Raw genomic sequence first — 24,077 nt, forward strand, 5'->3', positions numbered from 1 at the left:
GGGCTGACCATCTAGTGTGGGGGACAGTCAACAATAATGTCATATAGTGTGTCATTGCTAGGAAGAAAAATAAAGCAGGGAAAGGGTGTGGAGAAGGAGGGCGTGGTCAGTATAGATGTGGATGGTTGTGAAAGTTGTCATCTCTGATAAAGTGACATTGGAGATTTGAAGTGAGAACAAAAGCTATTTGAAGATCTAAAGTAAAACTGTGACATGTAGAAAGAACAGAAAGTGTAGTAAAGGATGGCCCGAAAGTTAACATGGTGTGAATACAGTAGGATGAAGATGTAATTAGAGAGAAGCGCAGAGGCCTAGAGCTTGGGTTTTCTTTTGAAAGACATGGAAGCTATTAAAGGGTTCAGAACAGGTGAGTGACATGTCCTGATTTGCATTAGAAGATCCCTCCGGATGGGAATGGGTGGGGATGGGCAGTATGAGAGCTGAGGCAGGGAGACCAGCCAGAGGCTACCACAGAATTCTAAGTAAGAATCAAAGTCATCTGTTTAAAGCACTTCCTGTAGGCTTTGCTGTTATTTTGGAAGAAAGAAAACACAGGTGGTGATCTAATTGTGTGAGCTAGAGTTGACTGCCAGCTGGACATTTAATGTAGAATTATTTCAAGTGGGCTTGAGAGTCATATCAATTGGCATCTATAGCTGTGTGCTCCTACACACTGATTTTTTTGGGCAATATGTATAGTTCAAATTATTGTTTTGGGTCAGATCTACTTTTTTCATGTCATCTTAACTGTCAGCCCCTATTTTTCATTCATTCATTCGTTCAAAAATTGTCAAGCACATATTAATACATGGCAAGTACTCTTGTAAGTGCTAGTTATACACCAGTGCATGAGATAAAAATGATTCTAGTTCTTAAGGAGCCTGCCCATATGTGTCTCAGGAGCTGTGGAGACAGATCATATGTATTACATCACACACACAGATGTGTGTCTTGGTCTTCCTCAAATGAGGAAATATTAGTCATTTACAAATAACACCTGTTAAATAGATTCGAGTGAGTAAATTCTTGTATTTGTTTCAGTTAGTTCTTTTCCCCAAAGAACATAAAAGGTATTGTGTAATAAAAGCTATAGTTATTTCAGAATTATGGAAAAACATAATCTCTTTTTAAGCAGTGACTTAATTTTTTTTATTCTTTTGCATTAATGTTGGAGCTGTATCAGAATTATAATGGTTTATAATCATACATTTATTGAATAATGAAATTGTCTGTCTCTCTCACTAGACTGTCAGTTCCATGATGGAGGGAATCCATTTGTTTTTGCTCACCATTGTTTTCTCAGCATATAATCCAGTTCCTGGCACATAGTAGGTGCTTACTAAATACTTGTTGAATGAGTGAATGAATGAATGAATTCGTTTAATTTACCAAAGCAATTTTAAAGTCCATCTTTCCCATTATGCTCCTTAGAGTAGAAAACCAACCATAAGAAAAAAATTAAACATAATTTTTATGTTTATAACATAAACATAAATTATGTTTATAATAAGGATTGTTATTACAAAGTCATCATATTGATGTTTTGATATTTATGTTGTCCTGGTTGATATTTGTAAAGCTATCATACCTGCTTTCATGCATTGCCATATTCTATTATACTGACTATGTTTACATAAAAGGACTGTAAATTACTTCAGAATTACTTCAACAAAAGTTTAAAGAGAATTTTCTGATTTACTTTGCATCTCATTTCCAGAGATTTCAAGTAAGCTGAGGTATTTCTGTGGATATGAAGTCATTGTTCTATGGTAAAGGAACCCCCTGATCCGCCCCCACCACACCAGGATAACCCCCCCGCCCCAAATTTGTACTTTTTTGCTATATCTCCCCAAAGGGCATGAAGATCATACATGTATACATGTTTGCTAAAATAATTTTTAACAGAAAAATTAGACTTTCAGATTTTGACATTGAGCTAGTATGTTATTATCCAGTATAGTGATTTAATCATCACCAATTCAAACTAGGGGCCCCAGCAGTGCTTTTATAAAGTCTTTTACTCGTCCTCCCCTATTATCCATCTCTTTGAATTCTTCTATGACTTCCAGTTTATTTCTACTTTTCTTAAATTCTTTATCAACTCTCCTCTAGCATGGTTACCCTCTGGTCCTTATGTTAATGAGTGAAAGAAAGGTGAAGTTGCTTGATTTTTAAGGGGATCCAGTACACTTAAGGAAGCTGCCTTAAGTTTAGGGTGTCAGGGTTACCTTAAATTGGGCCATCAGTAGGTGGGTGGGTGTGTTGACAGATAGCCTCAAAAAGAAGGTCAAGGGTCACAGTATGGCCAGATCTTGTATGCAGTTTTCAATTGATTGCAGATTTTGATATGTAAACGAAAATGTAATAATTTTGAAATGGTAGCAGAGAGCTAAAAGGTTCAAGAGAGTTAGTTTAGAACAGAATGTGGTCCCTAGAAGCAGCAGAAAGTGTTGGGAATGAAGAAAATCCTAGTGAGGAAGAAAATAAGGTATAATAAGTAAATTAGTATAGTAGTGGATAGGAGATTGAGATTGAGGATTGATATATTAATTTCAGTGAGGGAGAATTATTGCATTGAGAGGCAAGGCTAAAGATGAGTGACTTCTGTTTTTTGAACTTCGGTCTAGACCTTTTTGTGGTAGAACCATTTGAGAGTTCTAAGCCTGACAGATTGACTTCAGACAGGTAGAATGCACCACCAAGAATGTTTGCAGAGTTAACAGGCTGCCTTACTATGTTGGGGTAGTAGCTGCGGTGGCTTCTGCTGTGAGCAGGTAGTGGAGAATGGTGGCACAGAGCTTTGGCTCTACTATCCATCATGGACAAAAACCAGTGGACACAAAGTATACCAGGTTCAAGATCAAATAGATATTAAGTCCATATTGACTGAATGCATAGGATAAATGTAACATAGGGAATTTGTTTAAGGCTAGTGGAATCCCTCAGGCTAAACTATAGCAGGGAAATTAAGCGTGACTCCAATTATATTGTTATTGTGTTTGAGATCCAAATTTGTGGCATGAATTCAGGTATGTGAAAACAATGAAATAATAATCATAGAAATGTATATGTGGATTTTACCATACAATGTAAGAGATGTTAGGGAAAAGTCTTTGGTAGGAAGACTTGAGGCCCTGAATCACACTTTTCTACTTTCACAGCAAAACTAAATGAAAAGAACCTTTGTTAGTGGATTGAGTAAGGGGACCTGACTTAAACCAGATAGATCATAGAACAAATGGTACAGACTAGAAAGATGTGAGAATGGTTTTTAAAAATTCAGAGGGCTTAGGAAGTAACTGGATGTGAAGAATGTGTAACAGGCAGTGATGTTGAGCAAGAAAGTGGGCATTTTGTATGAAAAGTCTTCGTTTATTGTTGCATATACAAATAATACATGCATCCCTTCTTCTAGTAAAATCTCTGTACAGCAAAACAGAAGTTCCTGTGGATGCTCTGCCCCCTTTCCCAACCCCTCAATCTCCTCTTCCTTAGAAATGACTTGATCCTGCAGGCTGGAGTTGTTGCTCAGTAGTAGAGTGCTTGCCTAACACATGTGAGGCTCTGGGTTTGATCCTTAGCACCGCATAAAAATAAGTGAATAAAATAAACTAAAAATATTTAAAGAGAGAGAGTGAGAGAGAGAGAAGGAAATAACTCAGTCCTGAACTGGGAATGTAGCTCAGTTGAAAAGTGCTTGCCTAACATGTGGGAAGCCCTGGGTATCACCAAAAAAAAAAAAAAAAAAGAATAAAGAAAAAAATTTGATCCCGACAAATCCTTTTTTTATGCATTAAAAAAATCTCCAAATAGTGATAGTTACATTTTGTGAAATCCTTTGGTCATTTTTCATAAATGGGGAGGTGTCTATTACACATGTTCAGCATCTTTGTTTATTTAGTGTCTTAGAAATTTTGCCATATTAATTCATATAGAACTCCTTTCTTTTTCTCCACCCCCTGCCTATTTTTTTTTTTACTGAGGATTGAACTAAGGGGCACTTTAACCACTGAGCTACATTCCCAGCATGTCTTATTTTTTGAGATAGGGTCTTGCTAAGGTGCTGAGGTTGGTCTTGAACTTGGCAACCCTCCTGCTCAGCCTTCTGAATTTCTGGGATTATAGGCGTGGGTCACTGCACCCAGCTCTGGAACTACTTTTTTTTTTTAACCGTTTCTCAGTATTTCCTAACCAAATTATACCATAATCAAAACCATTCTGTTAAACATTTAACATGTTTTGGTGTATGCACTGATATTTACTTGGCACTACTATGTAGGAGAACTAGGTTGCATTCTGTTAAAAGCATTAACTGAAACTACCCTTTAAAATTTGCCATACTAACCCTATGTAAATTTATGATTACACAAATGGTATGCCTTGACTCCATGTACAAATAGAGAAACAACATATATTACAAATAGAGAAACAACATATATCCCATTTGTTTACAATAAAAAAAAAAAAATTGCCATACTAATTGACAGCCCCAGTAATAGTGGATGAGAATACTCATTTCTCCACACTCAAGCCAACTCTGAACACTTAAGTCAGTCATTTTAGTAAGTCACTTTTTATTTTGCCAAAGTGATGGGAAGATGATGTTTCAACATTGTTTTAATTTTTCTCTCTCGATTACTTATCATGTATTATTTGGGCATTTGTATTTCTATTCTGAGCTGCCTGTCGTTTCCCTCGTTTTCACCTGTCTTCTTTATGTTGTCTTTGCCATGCAGAAGTGCTTAATTCTTATGTAGCCAGTCTCTGGGTTTTGTGTTGTGTTCATTATTGTCAACAATAATAGTAGCAATTGCTTATGATCTTTGAGTACTTACAGTGTTGTGTTCTCAGCACTTTTAATCTTCATAACAGCTATGTGAGGTAGGTACTATTATTAGCCCCAGTTTTTGGATGAGAAACTGTGGCTCAGGGAGATTCAGTAAATTACCTATGATGTAGATATATTTAGAGGTAGAACCATAATACCAGTCCAAATAGTCTTGACCTAGCATCTGCACCTTAAATTGGTATTTTAAAAGGTCTTTTCAGTATCAAGATCAAAATCATTATTTTAAATATACCTCTCCAATTAATACCTTTCACTTGTTCTCATTTTATTTTTATAAGAAGTTTGCAAAGGAAGATGGTATTCTTATTTTGCAGGCAGGATAGTAAAAACCTTATTAGTATAGGGTTGAACATTTTCTCATGTTTCTTGGCCTTTTGAATTTTTCTACAGATCACTGATTTCAAGTCCTTTTTGGTTTTCTTTGGTATGAGAAATTGTTTTCTATTGCATTATGGAAGATGTTTATAATTTCCAGATTTCACCTTTTTTTAACTTTTAAAGTGATTTCTAATGCATAGAACTTAATTTTGTGCAGTCATATCTGTTGGTATTTTAAAATGTAATTTTTACTTCTCTTTACTTTGACCTTCCCCTAAATTTTCTTCTAAATTATGTTTGCATTCATTTAAATAATGTAATTGTAGGCTTTGTGGAAATTATTGTGTTCACTGAGGATCTAAAACCCTCCTAAATAGGGAATTTTTTTTCAAAGCAGTTCATTTAATATCACGTAGGTGTTCTTGTTTAGTTAAGTTAGACTCACACTCTGCATTACTACAGTTTGTGTGTTGCCTGGTAGAGTCAGGCTGTCTGATGCGAATCTTGGGCTCTGCCTTTCCCTGCAGTGTGACTCTACCCTTTCTGATCCCAATTTCTAACTGAAAATAAGGTTACTAACAATATCATATGGTTAAAAGGATCAAATGAGATACTGCCTCTGAAGTCCTTAGGAGTTCTGTGATAGGGTTGTGCCCTGTCAAGCCCAGTGCTTGATATTAGCACTGTCAGTGTTTCCGTCACATCTCATTTGTATAAATACAGGGAGCATTCATGGAGTTATAAAATCTCACAGTTGATGGGGACTCTAGAGATTATCTGGTTAAATAGGTGATTTCTGATATGACATCAAAACCTGACTGCACAACAGAGTTACCCAGAGGAACTTTGAAAAGCTCCCAAGTTCTGGGCTTCACTCCTCACCTACTAAATCAGACTCTCTGGGATATATGGCTCAGTAATTTACTTTTTTTTTTTTTTTTAAATACTGGGGGTTGAACTCCTGGGCACTTTACTGTTAAACTACATCCCCAACCCTTTTTATTTTTTTATTTTGAGACAGGATGTTGGTTGCTGAGGGCCTTGCTAACTTACTGAGGCTGGCCTCTAACTTGCTGTCTCCTGCCTCAACCTCCCAAATTGCTGGGATTATAGGCATGCACCATCATGCTGTCTTCAGTAATTTACATTTAATAAACTGTCTCTTAAGCAGTTGGCTTATCCTTGGCAAATGGTTGTCCAGCTTTTACTTTACAACTTACCTTGTAGAATAATAGATTAGATGAATGTATAAAAAGCAGTTGATTCTTATCTTTCCATTATCTACTATGCAAATGTGTGAGAATGTTCTATCCTTTTCTCATGAATCAGTTTTTTTTTTTTTTTTTTTTTTTTTTTATTGCAGTACTGGGGATTTGAACCCAGGGCCTTGTGCTTGCGAGGCAAGCATTCAGCCAACTGAACCATATCCCCAGCCCAGTTAGATGTTTTTTTAAAGACTTTCATTCATCTTTTCCTCCAATTCAGTCATAATTTTTAGATGCAAATGTATTGTTTTCTTGTACATTACAAATAATACTAAACATTTGTCCTTTTAATTCTGACAAAATTACTACTTGTTTTAAAATTTGTTACGAAGGTATTAATTATGAAATAATTCTCTAATTCCATTTTTATTTTTAGAACTTTTTGACAACTACATGCAGCAAGATGCCCATGAATTCTTAAATTACCTACTAAATACAATTGCTGATATTTTACAAGAAGAGAGAAAGCAGGAAAAACAAAATGGTCGTTTACCTAATGGAAATATTGATAGTGAAAATAATAACAGCACACCAGACCCAACGTGGGTACATGAGATTTTTCAGGGAACATTAACTAATGAAACCAGATGTCTTACTTGTGAAACTGTAAGTATATCATTAAATTTTGTATAGAAAAAATCTAATTCTTTATGTTAAAAGTTCTTTGAGGATGAGAATATGAAAGATAAAAGTTAAAATTCTCAGGTATAATGTAGATGCTAAAGATGTACTTTCCACTTTAAAGTAATCTGTGTTTTTATGTAATGCTGCTTATTAACAATGACTACCTGAGAGGATAGATGGATACTTGTTGCAGTCTGAAGTGTTTGATTTTGTTTCAGTTGTGGAAATTGTATGTCTTACTTTGGTAATCCATTGGAAACCTAATAGGGAGATAGAATTATTCATCTCTTAAGGACAGGGATACCTTCTGAGAAAAGCATCTGTGTTAATCACCTTTGCATTACTATGACCAAAATGCTGGACAAGAAAACTTAGAGGAGGAAATGTTTCTTTTGGGCTCATGATTTCAGAGGTTCAGTCCATGATTGGCCAACTCCATTGCTCTAAGTCTGAGGTGAGGCAGAACATTGTGGTAGAAGGACGTGATGGAAGAAAGGTACCCAGCTTATGACAGCTGGAAAGCAGAGAGAGAGAGAGAGAGAGAGAGAGAGACCTGCTTCCTCCAGCCATGTTACACCTGCCTATAGTTAACACCCAATAATCCATTCAAATTATTGACCTATCAAATGGATTAATCCACTGATTAGGTCACCACTCTCATAGTGGAATTGTTTCATGTGTAAGCATTCTTGCATTATCTATCACATGAGCTTATTGGGGGACAACTCATATCCAAACCATAATAGTGGCATTAGGTGATTTTGTCATTGTAGAACATTGTAGAGGGTACTTACACAAACTAGATAGTATCAATTATTTGATGGCCTCGAGAGATGGTAAACACATGGTGTATGAGGCTGCTGCCAGTGTAACAGAGCATACTCTTTAACCTTTTCCTGTGGAAATAAAATACTCTGTATAGTGATTAAAATACAGTATAATAAATACATAAAATAGTAATAAAACAATTTGTCATCAAGTGTCCTGTCACAGTAGGTTTGTTGACAACTAGCACCATCGCAAATACTTGAGTAATGTCTTGTATTGCAGTAAGATGGCTATGACATCATTAGGCAATAGAAATTTCTCAGTTCAATTATAATCTGATGAGACCACCATTCTGTATGTGATCAGTTGTTGACCAAGATGTCATGTAGCATATGGTTGTATATTAATTTGTTTTCCTTTTTCTGTAATTGTGTATATTGTGTTATTGTAATAAAAACTGAAACATACTTTGTATACTCAGGGAGGGGAAAATAACCTTTTCTTGAATACTTTGTAAAGATGAAGCTTAAAATTGGCCAGATCAGATAACTGAGCATCTCATGCTCTTAACCTTGTCATCTAGTTTCTCAACAATGGAATGACAGATCAGACTCTTTAAATAAGCATTATCCAATTAATGATTGTTGTCAGTAATGTAATTATAGTTAACTGAGGACACAATACTAATAAATGAATAAAATTCCCTTTCCTAAATAAAGTCTTAGTGGTCAGCCTCATTCAAGTCAAGGGTAGAAGGTATGACTGAGTGTTTGAATACATCAGTAGTAGTCTGTGAAGATGTTTTGGGGTTAGAGTAAGGATCTTTAGTGTAAGCTGTTTTTCATTGTCCCAGTCATCAGTTAATTTTAGTAATGACTCAGCTGGGCAGATGTTTAATGTCAGGAATTGGTCTGAATAATCATCTGTGAATGTACTCTTTTTAGCAGAAGTTTTTACCTGTGTCTTATAAGGAGAAATTTTCCTGTAATTGAATTCCAAGCGTTGAGAAGCATCATGCCCAGTTATTAGGGCAGTAATTTATTGGAATAATAGATGTAATCAGGGAATTTGCAAGTTTTTTGATGTTTATTTTAATGTAACTTGATTTGTGTTAGGAGATGTCAGAATATGTATAATTCAGTCTTGTTCAATGAAATGAAATAGTTTAATTTGCTTAGCATATTAAGACATGCAGTAATGGGTAAGGCTAGCAAGTTAGATTTGGGGTCCTCTGGAGGACTTTGGGGCACTAACAAGGCCTTTGAAATCTGTTTTGTAACCTAGAAATGAGAGGGGATAGAGAGGCAACATTTTTGAAGGAGAAAGTTTTATAAATCCCCCTTGTTCAAAGGCTTTACTATTAATATGACTTGTAAGGAATAGATACTGATCTTTTCGTCCATTCTTCTCTAAGTCTTTTCGTGGCCTGCAGTATATATTTGCAGATTGTTTTGCAAGAATTAAGCATGAATTGACAGTATTCCTCAGAATTGAAATTCATCACTGTGCAGATTCAGTAATCATAGTGCCATCTCTGTCAAATTAAACTGGAGGGGTTATAGAGTCTAGGACCCCTAAAGAGTGAATGTCATTTCTTCATTCAGTATTGCACAAATATTTAAGTACTAACTATGCCAGGTAGACAATAAGTAGTGGGTGGCAGAAGATGATTAAGACATTAAATCTGTGATATCAAGGTGCTTATAGTGTACCGAAGACCAGCCAATAATAAATAGTCCCGGCACAGTGTTATGGTAAAGGTAAGCCCGAGATGCCATGCAAGTCAGAGAACAGTAAACCGAATCTGCATGGGAATGGAAAATGTTTGGAAGGTGAGGGATTGGCTTCTGTAACTCTGTTATGTTACTCTTCTGTAATTTCTGGTATTCTCTGTTCTATAAAGGTTCCTTCTCAATCTAATTTCTTGACTTTTTCCATTTTTTCTTTAAATGTGGTTGTTGCTGAGGGGTTTCATTGTGGGTTGCTTTTATACACTGCATTACCACTTGTGCTGATAAGTCCCAAGCTCAGTTCTCAGACAGAGATCTCCATGTCTTCCCTGAGTTTGGTTCTGGTATCTCCTGGTAACTGCATATGACATGACATGAGGACATATTATATTAGCCCAGCAGCTATCAGGCTTCTCTGTACCACTTGTGAAAGTAAAATACTGCCTCATTTGGAACCAACATAATCATAAACCACATACATTATGACTCGAATATACCTCGATGATCCAGAGCAACCTTGTCAGAGTTTTTATATTATCCTAAAAGTAAATATTTAAAATTCAGACCCCTGAGGCAGTATCTGAGAACCTCATTTTGGGGCGGGGGGGGGGGGGGATCTCTTTCCAAGAAACTCCAGGAATTTTAATCTTTATTTCTTGTTAGCCTATACATTTAAACCCCTGTCTGATCTGGCTTTAGACTCTTGTGCTGTACTATTCTTTGTGACCTACTGAGTTTCCTACTAACTTGGACTTATTATTTTTCCTTAAATACATCATGTTCCCTTATTGTCTCTGAATTGTCTTTCTCCCCCCCCCCCCCCCCTTTTTTTTTTAAAGACTCAAATCAGTTGTAGTATTACTCTACTTTGGGTTATATAGTGGAATAGTATTTTATGTGAGGGTTTAGGTTTCAAGGTTAACTTAATGTAGAAATTAAGTAGAATCAAAATCACTCTTAAAATTCCCTTAAATTATCCATAAAATACAGTATGCACAGTACTCCTGTTTACTTCTGTTTGCCTAACTATATCATGTGTACAGCCCCCTAATCATTCACAGCTCCATGATACTGAGCTTTTAACATCAATGCAGTTTTAAAACAAGAAAACCTTTGATCAACAGAGTGTATAGTCATCATGGATGACAGGTACAGGAGAACTGAGTCAGGCATGTCTCTGGCATGCTCACTTAGGGGATTAGACTGAAGGGCATAGCTAGTGAAATTTACTCTGAAGTTCTATGCTGTTTTCATTCAGATTAGCAGGAGTAACTTTATAAGGTGTTTTACTCATGGGCTGGGGCTAGGGCTCAGCGGTGGAGCACTTGCTTGGCACACATGAGGCACTGGGTTCGATCCTCAACACTACATAAAAATAAATAAAATAAAGGTATTGTGTCCATCTACAACTAAAAATATTTTTTTAAAAGATTTTTACTCATAAAACAAAACTTTGTATTAGATATTTGGGAGAAATAAAGGTAGGTCACAAATGAAGATTGTAATTTGACCTTTTGGGCTAAATTATTTTCTTATAAAACAATACAGTTGGGCTAGGGTTGTGGCTTAGTGGTAGAGCACTTGCCTAGCATGTGTGAGGCACTGGGTTCGATCCTAATAAGCACCTCATAAAAATAAATCAATAAAATAAAGGTATTGTGTCCATCTACAACTAAAAAAAAAAAATTAAAAGTAAAAAAACCAATACATTTAACATTTCCTTTGTCAAGCATTCTCATTCAGTCTCAGCCTGTTTTTTAAAGAAAGAGGATATATAGTATAATTTGTTCTGTGCTTTGAAATAACACTAGGGTTTTAGAAAGTAATGAGATTTTCTAGCATACTCTCCTTTGGTACGAAGAGAATCAGTCACATGTTTACTTCGGTATTTTTATCTATACAGGTGATGAGTTATTTGTTGTCCTTTTGGATAATTCAAATCAAGCAGTTTGCTTTCAAACTTAAAGAAAAAATAATTTTATGTGATTTATAATGCATTTAATTCTGTCAACTGGGAACTTGGGGTTTCCTAATATTTGAAGAAATCAAAGATAATTGCCCATTTTTACAGATAAGCAGCAAAGATGAAGATTTTTTAGACCTTTCTGTTGACGTGGAACAAAACACATCAATTACTCACTGTTTAAGGTATGTGTGGAATTGTTTATTTTGAAATTTGCTGGGTTTTTTTTTGGGGGGGGGTTAGAATTTTTTAAATGAATTTATGATTTTCTGGTATTCACAAAATCAGTTTATTTTGAATTTTATGCAGGGGCTTTAGCAACACAGAAACTCTGTGCAGTGAATACAAATATTACTGTGAAGAGTGTCGTAGCAAGCAGGAAGCACATAAACGGTAAGTTAGTGTCTTGAATTTTTTAGTGATTGAATGCTTTTTTTTTTTTTCTGTCCTTACCCTAAACCATTTGAAACTATGTTGCTGATATTGAGGCTCATGACTCTTGGACACTTCTAGTAGGTATTTCCTACCAACAAGGAAGTTTTCCTAAGGCTCCATTCAAATCAGAAAAGTAACATTCAACTGTTTTCTCAGGTCTGATTCTGATATCATAACCTATTTCATTAATTCCATGTAAAAGCAGGATCTACTCCAGAATCACACATTATTTTTTGTTTTCATGTCTCTTTAGTCTTTAAAGTTGATACAGTTACTCAGTCTTTTCTTGACTTTAATGATCCTAATTAACTCTTGGGAGAATCATAGGTTCATTATTTTGTAGAATAGCTCCAGTGTTGTTATTGCATGGTTAGATTCAGCTTAGAAACTTAGGAACTTACAGAAGTGAGGCCGTGCTCTTCTCATTATATCCAGTTAAGCAGCACACAGTTTTGATGTGTGCCATGTTTTGGGCATCCCTGTGTTTGGTAGTTTCCTAGAAGGACTTATAGTTCTCGGCAAGTAATCATGCTCACAGCCGAGTGTTATCACAGGGAGAGGACACAAAGCACAGTCAGCAAAGGGGAGAGCCAGGCAAGCCTCCAAGAGTCACTGCCCCAGTGGAGTCATACAATCACTTAATTCTTCCAGCATAGTGACATCATGGGACTCTCTTCACAGACTCATTGCCTAAGAGATTTATTAGAGGCCAGTATCCTGAGCACCCTCTGCCTAACACATACCAAATTCCAGACTCACAGAAAGAAAGTAGTTGTTCAACATCAATCATATTGTTCAACTTAAAAACTCTGCAAAGCAAAGGAAGCAACAGAGTGGAAAGAACCTGCAGAATGGGAGAAAATATTTGCACACTATATATTTGAAAAATTGTCAATATCTAAAATGCATTAACAAAAACTGCAGTTAATACCAAAATAATAATTCCATTCAAAAATTGATGTAGGGCTCAAATAGACCTTTTTCCAAAGAAGATACACAAATGACCAGCAAGCATATGAAAAGATGTTCAGCATCATCAAATATCAGGAAAATGCAGATCAGAATCACACAATATACTGCCTCACACTTGTGAGGATGACCACTTTAAAATTAAAAAAAGGAAAGTTTTGGTGGATGTGAAGAAGTTGGAACCCATGTGCACTGTTGGTAGGAATGTAAAATTGTGCAGCTGCTATGGAAAACAGGTTCCTCAAAAATTTAAATATATCATTAGCATTCTAAAAGAATAGAAAACAGGCTCTTAAACAGATATTTGCACACCCATGTTCATTGTAACATTTAGTCATAATAACCAAAGGGGAAGCAACCAAAGGGTCCCTCCCAGATGACTGGATAAAGAAAATGTGATATATGCATTCAGTGGACTATAACCAGCCTTATAAAAACTAGAAATCTTGTGTCATATGCCATAGCATAGATGAACCTTGAGGACATTATGCTAAGTGAAACAAGCCAGTCACAAAAATACAAATATTGTATGATTTCCCCTTCTGTGGTATCTAAAATAGTCAAACTCTTAGAAAATAGAGTGGTTTCCAGGGACTGGGGAGGAGGAAAGGAAATAATCGTTTAGTGGATACAGAGTTTAAGTTTGGAAAGATGAAAAAGTCCTAGAAATCTCTTGTGCCATTCATGTTCATATAGTTAACACTGTGGTACTATGCACTTAAATGGTTGTGATTATACACCTTATGTTACTTTTTTTTTAACCACAATAAAAATATATACTTGAAATACTGTTACTCTTATATCCCTGTTCATATTAATTAAAAAAAAAATTTCAAAAAAAGGTTCAATCTGGTTGTGGAACCAACCTAGATGCCCTTCAGTTGATGAATGGATAAAGAAACTGTGGCATATATATACAATGGAATATTACTCCACCATGAAGAATGATAAAATTATGGCATTTGCAGGCAAATGGATGAAATTGAAGAATATCATGCTAAGTGAGATAAGCCAGTCTCAAAAAACTAAAGGACAAATGATCTCACTGATAAGTGGATGAGGACATATAATGGGGGGTAGAAGGGGTTAGTGTTAGGGTTAGGATTAGGGTTAGGGATATGGAGGGTGGTAAGAATGGAGGAAGGAAGGACTGTATAGAGGGAAAAGAGGGGTGGGAGGGGTGGGGGGAAGGGAAAAAAATAACAGAATGAATCAAACAATATTGCCCTATGTAAATTTATGATTTTTAATTAAAAAAAAAAGGATGATGTTGTATGTGGGTTTAGCACAGATAACCTTTACAATGTTGAGGAACGTTCCTATTCTAATTTTTCTAATGTTTTGAGCATGAAGGAGTGTTGTATTTTATCGAATGTTTTTTCTGCACCAATCGAAATAATCATATGATTCATAACCTTAAAAAAAAAAAAAGGTTCAATCTGGGAACATTGAAGAATGATTTCTGGAAATGTTGTAACATACCACAAAATAAATATTATGTGATCAAATGAATTTGTTACATAATACAGTTTATTGTTAGATCTCCATGTTTTATATTGTAGACTCCTGAGGAGACTAACAGAGTAAAAGAAATTTAGCATTTATTTATTTATTTATTTATTCATTTTATTTTTTATTTTTTATTTTTTTTTGCTGTGCTGGGGTTCAAACTCAGGGCCTTGTGCTTGTAAGGCAAGCACTCTACCGACTGAACTATTTCCCCAGCGAAATTTAGCTATTTTATAATGTAGCCTTTTCCAAAATTTATTTGCACATTAAGTCCCTTTCAGAAGGAGTTGCCCTTATTTCTGAACCCCAGTGCTTTGTAGTGCTTCATTATCTAATCCTTCCTCTTTGAAGGACTTCCCTTGGGCAGCTGCAGAAAGGAATTCTGGGAATTTCTTTTCAGCCTTCAGAGCCCTTAACAAGTGATAGGTGCTGAAGAGGTTGTGAGCTAGCTGCCTTGCTGCGATTGGGAGAAATTGGAGGTGAAATTCATAGCATTTCCTTGTAGGACTGGGTGGAAGCTGCCCTCTGGGATTTTGCCTGGGGTTGATCCCTTTCCTTCCTTCCCTCTGCAGGGAGCATCAGCACAATTAATAAGTCACAGGATGTGCCTTTGTCTCTAGATCTGCTTTGGGGGAATAAGACCTAAAATAGAGAGGAAGTTGTATTTTTATTGTCCATTTCAAAGTATTCTAATTTCCTTTGTGATTTTATTTGTCCTATGTGTTATTTAGATGTATATTGCTTAGTTTGCATATTTGGGGTATTTTCTAAATTTTTTTGTTTTTATCAGAAGACATATGCTGTGATTTTAGTCTTTTGACATTTATTGAGACTTCTTTATTGTCCATTAGCTTGGTGAAAGTCCTAGTTGTACTTGAGTAGAATATGTATTCTGCCATTTGGGATAGTATTCCATAAATGTCAGTTAAACCCATAATTAGAGGTTAATGTCCTCCTTGTGTTTCCTTTTTTTTTTTTTCTTTTTCTTTTTTTTTTTGTGAACATGAGAGCAGCCTGTTAAATACTTTTCATTTTCAACAAATTCATAGTTCTGTAATGATTTTTGTCTTAGCAGTTCTGATTATATGCATTTGTCTGTTTTTGTCTCTGATAATATTCCTTGCCTTGAAGTCTACATTTTCTGATATCAGTATAATATGCTTATTATTAATGTTTACCTGGCATATCATATCTATTGGAGTACAAATTGAACACCTTATTGTTTTAAAGATTTAAAAGCAAGAAAAGGGGTAACTTTCGTAGTTTTAATAGTTAAAAATTTTAAATCATTCATAGAAATTTAAATAGTGTGGTGATAATCTTTTTAGAAGGAATAAATTTAAATAGAAAATTGATTTGTAAGTCACTTTACAGAAGATACAAAAAATCTATGTTTATTCAGAGTTCAATTATAAATAACTAAAAAGGAAAAACATGTTCTTAATTACATTCTTATTTTTTTCTCTCACCTCTGGTGTTGGAAAATGAACCTAGGGCCTCATTTGCGCTAGGCAAGCACTCCACCACCAAGCTACATCCATAGTCCTAAAAAATGTTACATTCTGAGACAGCCTTTTTGAAAACAGGCTGAAATGTACCCTGATGTAACTTCTTTCCACCTGCAAGTTTAAATGGAAAGAAAACAAGAATCCCGTCAATTCTTTGATGTTGATGGAATTGGTTTTGAGCAGAAAACAACTTCTTTTTTCTTCTTCTACAGAATAATGAATTTCGCATTCCTTATGTATATGTCCCAATACTTTCCCATTTTTCTTTCAGAACTATTTAGTATGAGGGAAATTTTATTAGCTATTCTGTCCTCATCTTTAAAATATGAATCCTTAAGTATTTGACAATCTAATGTTTAGATTAGATTTAATCTAAACATGGGTATTTAGTTTCTTGATAGTAGTTGATAGTTTTTCTCTTCGAGGAACTCTTAACTCTGCCAAATAATATTCATAGCCTTCATGTGTTGTCTGATCAAACGTATTTTATGTTGTTGTTTAGTTGTTTTTTAATCTCTTTTCTTTATTTGGATTTCCCCAATTTCTGCTCTTTAATTTCTCATATTTTTCATAACCATCAGGCTATATCCATTCTCTCTTCCTGATCTTCATTGATTGCCATCTATTAACATGAACATTTACTTTATGTGAAGAAAATTCTTCTGTATCTATATTCCATTGGAAATTTTCAAAGGGTACTTAGTAATTCTATAAAGATTTTGTTTTATCAACTCAATTGATTTAATCACAGGTCTGATGGATTATTATGTGTATTTTATGCCTTTATGTTCTTTTACTTATGTATTTTCCCACTTAGAAACTTTTATGGAAGTTGTATAATATTCTCTGTTTGTAATTTATTTCAACATTTTCTGTTGAATAGTTATAATTTTTCATAATATTAGATTAATCTAGAAAAAGATTTTCTCATAAGTGCTATATTTGGGATGACATTCAATTTATATTCAAGAAATGGGATTTCTGAGACATAGTGCAAAAAGACTATTATTCATGTTGCTAGATTGCTTTCAAGGAATGACTAGGTGTGGTTTGGGGGCAATTTATTTTTTTAACAGATCAGATTAGTTAAACAGTAAATATATTCAGAATAATCAACTGCCCTACCACATTTAAGATTTGTAGAATGCATATTTAATGTAATTCTAGAAAATGAATTTTCCCTTTATTAGAGGCAGTGGCATAAAAAATTTTATTTTTTAAATTATGAAATTTAAAATTTTGCTCCACTGAACCCATATCAAATTGAGTTCTGCAACATTAGGGAAGTATTTGGGTTGGGATTGTATCTCGGTGATAGTGTGCTTGTCAAGCACGTGTGAGGCACTGAGTTCAGTCCTCAGTACCACATATAATTAATTAGTTAATTAATTAAAATAAAAGTATTGTATTCATCTACAACTAAGAAAAATTAGGCAAGTATCTGTCATGTGCTAGACATGTTGTTAGTGGAGAAATAAAAATGAAAAAGATGGTTTCTGTATGCCAAGAGAAATAGAAATAGCCTAGAAAAATAGAGTGAACCATAATCAACCAAATTCTTTACCATGTAATCTTGATTTAGATAAAGAGTTGATGGAGGAATGGAGAGTACAGTCATTTATGCCAGAGAGCTTAACTCTAGAGCTGAGCCTCAGAAGAATAGACTATTGTAGATGAAGTTGGGAGGGCCAAGACAGTCTCAGGGAGAAACAGCATTAGAGCTCACAGCAAGGATTATTGGAATGTAAAAGATATGCCTGGTTTTATACTTAAAAACTCAAGTCCTAAATTTGCAGATTGTTTTATTCCCTCTCTAGGATGTATGTCATTATCATTCTTGATATGGAGTTATTTCTTAACTCTGGCATACATCCTTAGTTCGGTGGTTTTTAACACTTCTGTTTTAGTCTCCTATATCAATCTGTTCTTGTTTCATACTGGATTGATAGAACAAGTGGGTTTCAGTCTACACTCAGTCCATCGTAATTGGCAGCTTCAAAGAATGTGTTTTGCTCTTTTTCTCTCTTACTCACTTGCTTTCTTCCTCGCTTTTCACTCTCTCTAGAGCGCGCCCTTTCTCTTTCCCTTTCCCTTTCTTTTCCTCTCATTTCTCTCTTATCCTGCAGGGGAGACACTCTGTTTGCTTAATAAACTCTCTTATGTGGTGGGGGGGTGGGGGGGAATGTGTTTTCCTCCACTGCTCCTGAGCATCATGTCCATTTAGTCTTTTTATAAGGGGTATTTGAAAAACAGATTTCTTAACAAAGGACCGGTGCCATTCCCTCTGTTTCAGAGCCATATTGAATGTTACACCTAATTACATGGATTGGTGATGGTGGGTGAGGTGGTTTTAAGATATTCACAGCATGGTGTTGCCAATATAAAAATAATTGGTAGAAATATGTGAAACTGGGTGGTGCTGGGCTATTAAAACTGTTAATTGGCAGTCATAAAGCTTGATGTCGATTGGATGGATATCTTTCATGATATTGTATTTTTCATGTTTATTTTTAAAATAGGATGAAAGTTAAAAAACTGCCTATGATTCTAGCTCTGCACCTGAAGAGATTTAAATATATGGATCAACTTCATCGATACACAAAACTTTCTTACCGGGTAGTTTTTCCTTTAGAACTCCGTCTGTTTAACACTTCAGGTGATGCGACCAATCCTGACAGAATGTACGACCTAGTTGCTGTTGTGGTTCACTGTGGAAGGTAACTGCAGTTATGGGGCCATAGTAGTGTATAAAGCAAACATGTTCAGTATGTTAGTGAATGATTCAAATAGAGAGCTTTTAGACATTCTCTATTCTTTACAAGTTTATGTACTTTAAAATGGAGTTTTCCATTTTTGCTGAAAACTTTAGTATATTATACTATTGCTTTTTTATTATTTCTTTAAGGGCACTATGTCTGAATTCTTAGAACTTTAAAATCTGTCAGTTTGGGGGTTGTGTATATGCATGTGCTTGTGTGCAGTAGTGGTTCTTGGTAAAATGTTGCTGCCTTAATAGATTTTGCAAAATAAATAATTTCTCAGATTAATTGGATATGATGTTCATGTTGTTAATGGTTATGAAAAGCATTTAAAGTAACTTTGGAAATAATTTTCAAACTTTTCTGGTTTTACCAGTGCAAATATTTAATCACTGGCTAGTTTAGTGTGTAGTCTTTTTACTTATTCTCCTTTCCAAAACTACAGGAGGATCATATAATGAAAACTTGAAATTTGAACATACAGTTTTCATTGACTGCCCAGGATTCCTTTTAATAATTTAAAAACAGGGTACTCATCCTTTCCCCCTTGGTTTAAGAAAATTTGTACTGATTATTTGATTTTCAAATTAAGATACCATTTAAAATCAGCATAACTGTAAGTTTGTTTTGGAAAGAATAAATATCTATTCTGGTTTCTCTATAGAACATGAAATTTAGGACATGAAAGAGTAATATCAATAAACCTCATACCAAATTAACTTTCCTTTTTTTTTTTCTCTTTTATTTTAGTGGTCCCAATCGAGGCCATTATATTGCAATAGTTAAGAGTCATGACTTTTGGTTGTTGTTTGATGATGACATTGTAGAAGTAAGTAGTTTCTTATTTTCTTAATTTTTAAAAAAGTTACGTGTATATTTTACTCTTAACATTTTTTTCCTCACAGTTTCTCATTCATATATGACTGATGACGGGTATTAGACAAATGTCCAGGTTTTCAGATTATAGGCTGCTTCCTGCTTTTTAAATTCCTAGTATCCAAGCCCAAAGCTTAAGTGGCCAAACAACCTTTACATGTTTAGAATAAACAAGGGAAAACTTTTAATACCATGAACTGGTTTTTAAACGTAATTTATTTTTAGAAAAATATGATCAAGTGGTATAATAACATACACATAATAAAACACACAAGTATTAACAGCTTGATGAATTTATGCTTTCCTGGGCACATGCAGCGTACAGACAACTGGTAAGCATTAGCCAGATAAAGATGTAGTTCATTTTTAACACCTCAGCAAGCTTCTTATTCCTCTTCTTTGGTCAGCACCCACAGCTCTCCCTGAAGAGGAAGTAACTTTGCCCTCCATTCCCTGGAACCTACTGTTTGGACTTCGATTATTTTGGTTAATTTTGACTATTTGAATATAAATGGATTTACACAGTATGATTTTTGTATTTGACTCTTTTCACTTATTAATATATTATTAATATATTGTGAGATTTGGTCCCATATTGCCTGTAGCACCAGTAGTAATTTTTCATTGTATTGTAATTTTATATTGTATAAATACATCCAAGTGAGAAATTTGTCTTTTTGTCAGTTATTGACTTAGCATTGGGCAAAAGTGCCTTAATCATTCCTGAACAAGTCTTTTTCTGACTAATATGCACTCAACTTTTCTTGGATTTATATTAGGTCAGACCATTAGATTTTAACATTTTTATAAGTTCAAAATGGTGTTTTAATTGTGATTCAACCTAAGCCTAGGGGTATAACTGCTGGATCAAAGGGTAGTTGCATGTTCAGGTTCAGAAATAATTGCTAAACGTTTTTCCAAAGTGACTATACTATTTTACTTTCTCACTAGCCTTGTGGGAGAGTTCTGTTTGCCTCCATTCTCACCAGTACTTGATATTATTAATCTTGTTAATTTAAGCCATTCTGGTTGTCTAGAGCTTGTTTATGTCCTGATATTTACATTTTTGTCTTACAGAAAATAGATGCACAAGCTATTGAAGAATTCTACGGGTTGACATCAGATATCTCAAAGAACTCTGAGTCTGGTTACATCCTTTTCTATCAGTCTCGGGACTGAGGGGGAACCGTGATGAAGAGATATTTTCTGCCTCATTTCTTCTCTGGTTATTTTGGAAAGGATCAAGCACTGATTTTTCAAGAAAAGAGAAATGCAGGAAGCTCAGGGGGCAGTAGCACACTTTGCACACAATAAAGCAAAGACTCTGGATTAACAAGCCCTTCCTATCATGGTAGTTGATTTCTTTGCTCAGGTATCATGCTGTCTGTGCAGTTCCATACAACAAGGAAACGAAATCAGAGATACCAGCTCCTCTTGTAAAACAGCCTTCCAGTTGTTGATATGCATTTTCTCTTTATTAATTGCACCAATAATGATTTGAATTCTTTGGGAGTGCGGTAGAAAGAATTGGAATCTGTGCTAGGTTGTATTGATGATTTAAGGAGAGGATTCTCAACACACTGCACACATGCCTGTGTTTGGTATGGTTAGAAGCATATTCCATGGTCTTTTGAAGCATACACCAGAAATACTTTTGGGCCCAACACTTGCAGTTGCCTTCCTGATATAAAAAACTAACAGATACTAGAATCCAGTGTCAGGAAGACAAATATGTTTTGCTTCTCTGAAGAAGCTTATAATAATATACAGTATATGTATATGTAGGGAACAATTGGTCAAAAGTGGCTTTTTGTTTCCCCAAGGGGAAAGACTGGCTTTGTAATTATAATTTTTTCCTTATTTATTTTACTTAAAACTGGTTGAGTCTAAGTATTGTATGAAGTGCCCATGATTCTGTCAGTAAATTTTAGCATATTTTTATTAGTTGTGTCAGCTTAAGTAGTCCTTTAGTTTGTTTCTATTTTTAAAGTGAATTTTAAATTTTATCTGAAATCACTAAGATACCTTGAGAAAAATTGCAATTAGAGAAGGTAAATATTCTTTTTCAGGAGGAACTGTTATCTCTGGCTAAATATTTATTCTTTTGTCATAGTTTATAAGTCAGTTATTTTATTCTGCTTTAATTTCACTAAAATAAAAACTTAAAAATTCCCTGTAGTTCTTGGAATGAAAAAAGTAATTCTGGTGCAGTGGTGATATACCAGTCTTTAGAATTCTTGAATATTTTAATGTTCCAAGTTGAGCCACACTTGGGAAAAATTCATGTCATTGCAGTTATATTATTTTCAAATGTCTTTTCTTTTACCTTGGAAAGAAGTAATATATTCTTTGTAACTCTAGAAACCTGGATAGTAGCTAAAATCTTTTTCAAGATTACATTTTGAAGAAATAGACCAGTAATCCAAAAACAAGCCCCCCCATCAACCTTACAAATCTGAGTGTTCAGAAATTAAAATTTGTTCATTGAGGGTTTTAAGAAGTAATAAATGTAATGTAAAATGTATGTAAACCATTGCAGTTGGCATTTTCCCATGCATCAGTAAGTTGTCTGACAGTGGTTGAATGTAACTTGCAGGAAACAATGAAAATTATATTCAAAATAATCAGGCATTCAATTTTTTTTTATTGAGCTCTTTTCAGGCATAAATTTTTTTAAATTCTCTAAATTTTCTAAAGTTATTTTACTAAAACTGTTGACTATGGAAAAATAACGAGAGAGTGTTTTTTGTGCTGCTATTTTAACAGTTATTATCTGTATCTTTTAGCTCAGGAAATGACTTCACCTATTCATCCCATAAACAGATCTTTAACAGGGTCACTTAGCTAATTGGGTTGCTTAGACAGATGTGCTGGAGGAAAATTATGATATTTAGTATTTAGTATTCATACTAAATATCAAAAATATTTTGACAAATTCATTTTTAAGATGCAGTTTCTAATGCCTTACCCTGGCTGGAGATGTTTTATACAAATTATATATAGCCTGCCTGATATACTGACATTGCACAGAGAATCACAACCAAGAATGTGAGGAAAGTCTGAGCAGTGGAAGTGCTTGTATTTTAAGGGCTTAAACCAAATTGTGTTGGGACTTAAAACTGTACTTTTACAGTTTTCTGTACAGAGAAAAAGGGTAAAGTGAAGCAGAGTCAGTTTTACCATCAGCTAGGACACAACATGTATAAGAAAGATAGATGAAGTCATTTGCATAAAGGTACAGCATCGAAATACTGTGTCGTGTTTGCTTTTATGTCTTTGGGTTAAAAACATGCAGGAAAAACCAAGTTAAATTTCATGGTAGAGCGAGTTCTAGCGTTTGTTTTGGGTTCAATGGTAGTCACACACTGTTCACATTTACACCGTTTTTCATGGTATGATTTGTCGGGGGAGGGAGTATGGGGTGATGGTTCTAAATCTACTTTTTACTCTTGGTGCAGCAGGATCTAAGTAAAAATGTTTTGAAGCTTATCAGAAACTCAGTATACTTTTAGAAGAACATTTAGGGTTTAGATTGGGGGAAAAAGAATAAAGGTATATAATAAGTAAGAAAAGTGACCCACCTAGAAAGCAATGTGAGTTTGTCCATTGGCTGGCTGTGATTAAAATGAGGGGCAGGTTCCAGCTGTAAATGGGGCTAATTGCTATATAACTGTACATGTTTGTTGGGATAGCTGTCCCATATTTTGTATATTGGAATAAAAATTTCTATAAATTATAACTAAAAGTAAATATTCTAAATTCAGTCCCACTTCCAAGTCGCATGGCTTCTGTCTTAGAAATTTTGCTTTTAGAAGTACTTTTAAGACAGGAACCGGAAGACTTTAGGAAAAGGGAAGGAAATGTACTATATGGGTCTTGTGGCCTCTAACCATCAGTGTAGGGTTTTTTCTTTCCTTGATGGCAGTAGAAAGACCTCATGTTCATAACATACTACCCTTGATACTTTCTTTAAAGATACTTTTCATTAAAGATTCTCTCATGAGGCATTTGGCTGGGAGCTGGGAGGCTAAGGCGCTTGGGTCCTGGCTCTTCAGTGAACTTAACTGTGTGACCTTGGGCAAGTCACTTAACCTCTCTGTGCTTCAGTCTCCCTGTCTTGTAAAATGGGAGTAATACCTACCTCACAGGGTTGTTGTGGGGATTAATTAGAGATAATGTCTGTAAAGCATTTAAGGTTCTTGAAGAAGGCGCTATATAAATACAAAATAATATCTATTAAAGTTGGTTTATTTGTGCTTGTGGGTTTTTAAGTGTTTTTTTTTTTTTTTTTTTCTTTTTCTTTTTGCCTAAAATATATTTGCAAATTACAAATATACTCTTTGGAAGTTGTAATACTCCTTTACAAAAGTTATTACTTTTTGTTATCCAAAGAGATTTTCCTAAGAAGAGCATTATGTACATAAAGCCATGTTCTGTATGTGCCTGTGTTTAATCAGCACATAGCTTGCTGTGTTAGTTCTCTTTCTGTTGTGTGACAGAATAC

At 34.7% G+C, this 24,077-nt stretch overlaps 1 protein-coding gene across 4 annotated transcripts in view; it reads left to right on the forward strand.

The window, feature by feature from the left end:
• The window catches only part of USP12 (ubiquitin specific peptidase 12), an 82,085-nt gene extending 58,256 nt beyond the window's left edge, over positions 1-23,829 (forward strand). For 3 of the 4 annotated variants that reach the window (XM_079137019.1, XM_079137020.1, XM_079137021.1), the window contains 6 exons: positions 6,809-7,038; positions 11,626-11,702; positions 11,827-11,910; positions 18,458-18,655; positions 19,448-19,526; positions 20,651-23,829. In XM_079137019.1, coding sequence (XP_078993145.1) covers positions 6,809-7,038; positions 11,626-11,702; positions 11,827-11,910; positions 18,458-18,655; positions 19,448-19,526; positions 20,651-20,752 — 770 coding nt within the window. In that variant the 3' untranslated portion in view covers positions 20,753-23,829. Of the gene's footprint in view, positions 1-1,245; positions 1,329-6,808; positions 7,039-11,625; positions 11,703-11,826; positions 11,911-18,457; positions 18,656-19,447; positions 19,527-20,650 lie in introns of all 4 variants that reach the window. The other variant, XM_079137022.1, reaches the window with a different exon arrangement.
• The last annotated feature ends 248 nt before the right edge of the window (positions 23,830-24,077 follow it).

The sequence above is a fragment of the Sciurus vulgaris genome (assembly GCF_902686455.1).
Source record: "Sciurus vulgaris genome assembly, chromosome: 4".
NCBI classification, from domain to species: domain Eukaryota; kingdom Metazoa; phylum Chordata; class Mammalia; order Rodentia; family Sciuridae; genus Sciurus; species Sciurus vulgaris.